This window comes from Ostrea edulis, chromosome 6 (assembly GCF_947568905.1).
Source record: "Ostrea edulis chromosome 6, xbOstEdul1.1, whole genome shotgun sequence".
In the NCBI taxonomy this organism is placed as follows: Eukaryota; Metazoa; Mollusca; class Bivalvia; order Ostreida; family Ostreidae; genus Ostrea; species Ostrea edulis.
In genome coordinates this window covers 60,039,244-60,047,388 of record NC_079169.1, presented here as the reverse complement: position 1 = coordinate 60,047,388, position 8,145 = coordinate 60,039,244, and the positions used below count along the sequence as shown (strand labels likewise).

General features: G+C 34.9%; 1 protein-coding gene across 2 annotated transcripts in view; it reads left to right on the top strand.

The window, feature by feature from the left end:
• Window positions 1–7,901, top strand: part of LOC125646976 (uncharacterized) — an 8,597-nt gene extending 696 nt beyond the window's left edge. For both annotated transcript variants that reach the window (XM_056140304.1, XM_048873660.2), the window contains 3 exons: window positions 1,377–1,479; window positions 4,945–5,095; window positions 6,714–7,901. In XM_056140304.1, coding sequence (XP_055996279.1) covers window positions 1,377–1,479; window positions 4,945–5,095; window positions 6,714–6,872 — 413 coding nt within the window. In that variant the 3' untranslated portion in view covers window positions 6,873–7,901. The remainder of the gene's footprint in view (window positions 1–1,376; window positions 1,480–4,944; window positions 5,096–6,713) is intronic.
• The last annotated feature ends 244 nt before the right edge of the window (window positions 7,902–8,145 follow it).

Sequence of the window (8,145 nt, the reverse complement as noted above, 5' to 3'; positions counted from 1 at the left end):
GATAAGGTGGTTTCGTGTTGTCATATCATCATATATAGGCAGGAAAAAAATTTGATTGCTCATCATGCACGGTATCTGCCGAAGGGTTGTCTGTTTATGTGTATACCACAAATCTGTATGGGAAATACACATATTGTGTTACCTAGTTTTATACGATCATGTATATCTAAAACATGCCATTTCAATACAGTGTTCTTTTGTGTCTTTAATGTGCGAAAAAAAAATATGAAACTTGTATTCTCGATCTTGATAGTACATGTATATATAAGTACATAAATTTTCTTTGAAAATGACACCTGTTAGGTATCAGTGGTTACAAATAGTTTCTTGTATATCTTGGTTACCATAGAAATAAATGCAAAACCTTAAAATGTTCTATTGAGTTATGAGGGGCTGTGGATAAGAGAAGGCTTATAATTTATAGGTGATGCCTGCTGCCCGATTTCCTCAATTTAAATGAATAGAAATTGTTTAAGATAAAAAAGGACATTATTATATACAAGTAATGAAAGAGAAATATTGTTAGATATAGGAATACAAACTGACGTGTGGCTACTATTGGTTGTTACCATTGTTCATTACAATGTACCATTGACCACTCATGTCCAGTGCTACCAGGCAGTGGGTAACAAAGATGTGTAACTTTTGAGAGATCTTGAGGGTTTCTTTTAGCGGGTTGTAGTTGTTAATACAGTAATTGTTTTCAGTGCTGCAGTTTTTTGCGTTCGTGTGGCACTGTCAAAAGTTTTAAGACAAACCTCAAAACATGTCTTTTTAGGAAATCTTATAACCATATTTTGTAATATATTCTTTTTTAAAGTAAAGGCTGGTTTGTCGCATGAACTCGTAATGTTTAAATTGTTTTATTTTATTTGGATGTTATATTTGATGCTCTGATTAATCTTATCATGTTTTACATTTTACATTGTTAAAGCGCTTAGAGTCATTACAAATTATATAATGCACTATATAAATGCCGCACATCATCATCATCATCAAATAATGTAATTGGTTTTATTATAAAAGCTCCCAAAAATGTTACTTTTCTGTATGAACTGTAGAACTGTACATGGTATTTGACCGATATGAGGCAAGCACAATACACAAGTACTCATATGTTGTGTCAATAACGGCATTAAAGATGACATTCCAAATTCTTAAAATCAATATTCTTGTTTCAAAAATGTGTAAAATAAAAAAAGAGAAGCATCATTAACGATTTTTATGAAGTTTGATATAACCATTTGTTTTACATAAGCTAATTTGATAACGTATATATAAGATGATGTTGATAATCAGTTCATTTATTGAATGAGAGCATGCCGGAGATATTAATTTTATTCTATAGTGTGTGTAGAACATTTTATGCTTTGCAGACAAACCTTTCCCAAATGCAACAGTTTACGATAAAAAGGTCACCTGTGGACAACACAGAGCGGGTTTATATCCCACCGAGACCTGGACTTGCAATGACATCAGGTAATTCTCCTAACGAAGAAAATGTTCGCTAATGAGCGATTAGACGTCCAAATTGAATCTTTTGGGAGGGTGGGGGGGTCAATATGAATGAGATTTGTACTACCGATACTGAACAAATATCAGGCTATCAACGTTATCAATAAATTGTACAGCTATTATGGAAACATAAAATTTCATCTCTAAAAAAAAAATACAAATAAAAAACCCAACTCAAAACAAACACATCACTTTTAGTATTATTTTATGCCTTTTTTAGCTCAACTGAGCCGAAGGCTTAAGTGAGTTTTTCTGATCAAGTCCATTGTCTGTCGGCGTCGTCGTCGTCTTAAACTTTTCACATTTTCATCTTCTCAAGAACCACTGGGTTAATTATAACCAAACTTGACCAAAAGCATCCTTGGGTAAAGGGCTTTCAAGTTTGTTCAAATTTAGGGCCATACCCCATTCAAAGGGGAGATTATCACAAAAATGCAAAAATAGGGTGGGGTCATTTAAAAATCTTCTTCTCAAGAACCAATGAGCCAGAAAAGCTGAAATTTATATGAAAGCTTCCTGACATAGTGCAGATTCAGGTTTGATAAGATCATGGCCACCGGGGGTAGTTTGGAACCACAATAGGGAATCAAAGTTTTACATAGAAATATATAGGGAAAATCTTTAAAAATCTTCTTTTCAAGAACCAATGAGCCAGAAGAGCTGAAATTTATATGAAAGCTTCCTGACATAGTGCAGATTCAAGTTTATCCAAATCATGGCCTCCGGGGGTAGATTGGGGCCACAATAGGGGATCAAAGTTTTACATGGGAAATTGGGAATAAATAGAAAAAACCTTTAAAAATCATCCTCTCAAAACCAATGGGCCAGAGGAGCTGCGATTTACATAGTGCAGATTCAAGTTTGTAAAAATCATGGCCTCCAGGGGTAGGTTGGGGCCACAATACGGATTAAGGTTTTACATGCAAATATATATGGAAAGTCTTCAGATATGGGCCTAGGTAATTCAGGTGAGCGATGTGGCCCCTGGGCCTCTTGTTCTATGTATCTATTGTTCTTTGTTTTAATTTGTTTTTATTGTTTTACATGTAAAACGCTTAAGGGCAATTCTTTTAATTAGATAAAGCGCTATATAAGTGTATAATAATAATAATAAATAAAATAGATAATTTACAAAAATAGGAGGGTCTGTTTTTGAAGACGATCCTTAAGGTTTATGGGGGTAAAAATCACGTTCTAGCACATGAGTTCATGATTAATTAAAACATATTAAAGCAATATATTGCATATGTTATTGTTAATGAATGGATATAAATGAAAAAGCATTCGAACTGTTTTTCCAACAAGAAAATATAAGTAGGTGGTTAAATAGATATATAATTGTTTATAATTTAAAGCTAGAATGGAGCACTACCACATATATCTGTGTTGTAACCGTCACAATCTAGTGATATATTACGATACAGTTTGATATTTTGAACAACGTTCAGTTTGTTTCTCTGCAATAGGATGAGAATCGGTAGATACACTCATAAAAGCGAAGACTAAATGCGATCAATGTTGAACAATCCTCAACACAAGACGCGTGATACCGCTGTGTCTGTGTAATGTATTTTGAATCTGGAGAGATAGTCTTGATAAAATTGCCAGCCTGAGGGTTTAATGCCCAAACAGATATTAGAACTGCATTACCACTATTTTGACGAAGTAGGAATACAACCCTTATGATATAGCTATGTTGGTTTTTTTTCAAAAATCTTTTAAGATTTTTCGGGAAATTAGAATACAATATACCATAAAGACAGTGTGTTTTAATTGATTTTACTGGCACCTGTACAATTGATTAAACGTATATAACAAATCACATAGTTAAATTTCAATTCTAAAAATTGTCTGAATTTATTACACTAAAGTCCTGTACTACGCAGTTAGTATGCAAAAAAGTAAACATGTCAAAATGAATTAATTGTGGTTACTTTCATTTACAATTAATCAAAATACTCTGACAACACATTGTTAGGATCTCAGCCAGCAATAGTGAAAAATAGTCCCTTACTATTAAATGTGAATTGAAAGGACTAGGTCCAATTTCAAAAAATCTATACAAAAAATATCACAAAACCAGTTGGGTATACTCGACTAGTTTCTTCTTCAGGAGTATTAGAGAGATCTCGTTACATGTATTATGAGAATGAAGAGAAATGGTCTTGGAATTATGAGATAATTACTTAACGAACTCCTTAGTTTTCGTAATTACGATATATTTTACTCGTATTACAAAATAATTTTCTCTTAACAACGAAATAAGTATCTCGTTAATACCAGAGTAAATTATACTATAACATTTTTACTCTCATTTATCATGTCTTGTTCCCTCCCTTCATCTAAGAAACATGGACGGAATGAAAAATGTGCCGAGACGATTTCTGTGTAGGATGATTCGATATAGTGAATCAATGTATCAACTACAATAGTTATTCTTTTTTGTTAAACGTGCAGTTTCATTTTCGAATGGAATAGAACAGCTTTGATACGTGTAAGCAAAAACATTAAGAAAATGATCATTACGTTTTGTAAAAACTTTTCTCAATAAGGAGTACCGTATAAACGTAGTTAATTTGCACATGCTCGTCATCGGTCCATTTTGCATGTCTTCGTCAGTTAATTTTCATGACTTCAATGTTTCCTCATCAGTATATCACGACTGATGTTTCTCTACCACAGGCTTGGAAAGCAGAATATAGCTTATGGTACCTTCACATTCACGGGTTTTTCTTACAGACCCTCACGTATTCCACAAATCCATAAAAGTACACGGATTGTTACGATTTAAACACGGATACCGACGAGTGATTTACGAATGCTTGCGATTGACTACGAGTCGGAAATCCGTAAGGACTCGTAAGAAAAATCCGTGAGTGTGAAGGTGGTATTGATCGTAAAGTTTAAGTATGTACTCGTAAAGTAATCGTGTCTATACGTAAAGCGCTCGTAATGACTCTGAACAATCCGTAAAGCGATTGTAACCCGACGTGAATGAAATCGTAAATATCACTTATGCATTCGTAATAATCCATAAACAACTCGTAAAATATCCGTAACATATCGTAAACTAACCGCAAAGATTCGTAAAAAAAAACAAAAAAACAACTTTTTACGAGTGTTTTACGGATTCTTACGAGTAGTTTACGTGTTCTTGCGACCAGTTTACGATACAAGTTATTTACGGAAAATGAAATCCGTGGACAATCGTGAATTTTTTTTGACATTTCAAAAACTTTGCCCCTACTTTCATGGATCCTTACGAGTGTGTGCGAAGTGTGACGAGTTATTAACGGATACCGACGAGTGATTTACGAATGCTTGCGATTGACCACGAGTCGGAGATCCATAAAGACTCGCAAGAAAAATCCGTGAGTGTGAAGTTGGTATTAGTCTGAGAATTTATCTCTGCACACGATTGTTTTCTAGGGTGGATGGACTGAGGATAGCCTATGGTTACTACCCAGGTTTAGGCGCAGACACAAAGTGTACCGAAACTGGTGGCTTTGATGAACTGAGAGAACTCTGCGGACAACTGCTGAAGTCGGTGGCCTTTGATGGAAAGCTATGGGGAGCACAGGTAGAACAGATAGAAGTATTGTGATTGGCTAAGAGTGTAAACAGACTTGTGGAAATAAACTCTGTACATGCTCATACCATGCCTGTTCCTGTTTAGGTACTTTCTATTTTATTCTTATTTTTGTCCAGAGGTACAAGTAGTTTTTTAAAATCAGTATTTGACAGTACGGAATATCGGAACCATTATTTCGTCTACGATTCCGTCGCGATTTGAATATGTAGTAAGTCCAAGGATATCTCGTTTTTGGGGGTTAACTTTGACAACTTTTCATTAAGCAAGTATAGCTTTTAAATAAAGTTTGCCGTCTTTAGGAACATCCTTACATAGTAAACTGAAATAAATGTATCATATGCTTTGAAGTATTCATATATTTACATGCATGTTTTCCAAATGAACACTTAATCAAATTTTTCTTAAATGGTAAATCCCATATAAGATAAAGTTTCTTAAAACTCCTCCTGGAAACTAAGAGTGCGTTCGAGTACGAGTACAAATTCCTGCCGATCACGAACGCCGGGTACGCAACCCGAGAACGAGTTCGAGGTGCGCATGTTCTTGTCGTTCGCTACTCTGAGAGCGGAACACGATGGAAAGCATGCCTTTGCATCAATAGCCATGTTTGGCATTCAATGTAAAACTTATACAGTACCAATTTTGATGCATCAGATGCGCATTTCGACAATATCTTATTTAAGAATGACTCTATACGCGTGCAATTTTGTACCCAGGTATAAAACATGTATTGAAACAAGACATGAAAATCGTGACCGTCTCGGTCAATCGAAAATGGGATAGGCTGGTTACTTATTGATTCGCCCTCGTACATATAGCAACTTTAAAAATCGAGCTATTTCTTGAATAACCTATCCCTCTAAGATATAAATGGAACCCAATTACTAATGAGCTAGTCAACGTTCCTCTAAAGTGATTGGAGTGTCAGGTCGTTAGTGAGAAGCAGATGTAATTCTGAGAATCAATATCTACGTGTATTCAAAACGTACGATTAGGATAACTGCATGTTATCAGTACTTCTAAGTACTACTCTACACCGTTTTACGTGATGGGTCATTGTGAGAAGTACATTATTTACTATATACGTTGAACACTATTACATTACATCAAGTGTAACTACATTTCATCATGTTTGTTTTCCAAACGTCATAAGATAAACAGATAGTGTACAATACGGATAGATTGTTAATTTATCTGCTATAAATGAATATTCTTAGTCAGTAATACTGTAAATGGAGAAATGATTGCGGTGGTTTTAATTTCGCTATGTTCGCGGTCGGGGATTTTCCCCGTGAAATTAAAACAACTGCAATCATTTTGCAAGTGTGACACAATACGTTACGAACAGTTACCAGTAATCAATTTGTAATTGAATTCCACGAAAATAAAACCACCCAATATGAAAAACCGCGAAGTTTTAGCACCGCGAAATTAAAACCACTTACAGTATAGGATGATATTTTTCATAGAAGTTGCAATATTTTGTATTTGTTGAATGATGCGATGGTCAATCATGCATTTATAGACAACAATTGGCTTTCTTTCTCTTTTTGTGTGAATATCAAAGTAAGCTGTAAACATTTCAACACCTGTTGTCCACTTTTAGGTATCAAATGCCACCTGTGAGTTTACAGAAAACACCCGGCTTACCTTGAACCTGGTATATGAGGGCTATGAGTGGCAAGAACTGGGGCCAGGACATGGGATGATAGAGACCCTCCAGTGCACCGCTTTCCCAAACGATGAAGACGTCACGATTCTGTGATGTCACGATTCTGTGACGTCAACCCTGGACTCGCCGTGTGCGTGTAGTTGTGCAATCATGAAAACTCTCGATTTACAACATAACTTTGTTTTCATACATTCTGCTGTATGATCTCCTTGATCTCATATTTCATATTTTAGTGAATGAATGAGTGAGTGAATATTGATATTCCAATTTTTATTTGCGTATTGAACCTGAAAAATGTATGCGTTCAGGGCGGATAATATTTGCGAGCTGACAATGGAAACGAGAAAATTTGTATAAATTTCCCTCTTGCTTTCATTGCTTTATGTCGCCGTAATGCAAACTAGCTATTTATTCTTTATATTTCATGAAGAGTGCTATGTTATGTCAAGATGAGAGTACACTTGCATGGCAGTATTTTTTGTTTGTTGGATTTTTATTTTCTTTTTTTGAGGAAAACATATTACAATGAAACAGCCTCCACATTCTTTACTGACGAAGCTCCGGTATATTTTAAGTATCAATCCATAAAGAAGGATCCCCCCCCTTATTTTTCAATTTGATAAAACTATAATACAATGAAACAGTCGTATTTTGTTGGAGTAAAAATATCACTGTCTAGTAAAGAACAGCACAATGCCTGCTCTGGAAGAAACTTCTCCTCTCTTCCTCTTTCGAAATTAAGGGGTAATTGTGACAAGGTTTTAAATAAATCGTCAGAAGAGTACGTCTCTCGAGTAGTATTGATCTGAGTAATTTAGTGTTTTAAAAAGTGTAGCACACAAATTGATGCTATTGACCAATCATAATTCGTTTTCCAATTCGTCTTCCAATTTAACCCCGTGCAGGTTCCATAATTGTTTTGACAGTATGTTTTTAAATGATTTTACCATTCTTGTTGCAGGCACTTTACACAGTCTGTAATCTATATGAATGTCTTCTTTTTTAGTCGAACACTTCACTTTCTGAAATACCATGGCCTGTCAAAGGGCTTCCATATTTTTATGACTGGGTCATTATAAGAAGCTTGTTTATTTGAGTAAATAAACATTTCTTATCATTCAATGGATTTGGTAGTTATTTTAATGTTGAACCTTCCAGCTTGTCATTTCATTGTTATAATTCAAGTGTTGTTTAACTGTATCATTTAATAATTTTGAATGCCTAGTCACGAAATGAAATGTCAGAAGTGAAGCAAGTTTGTAGAAGTTGCACTAGTATAGGGTGAAGGGCCACAAATTTTGACCTACAAGTACATGTATGCATGGCGCTAAGGGCCGTAACAGTGATGGATCTTTATCATGCCAAC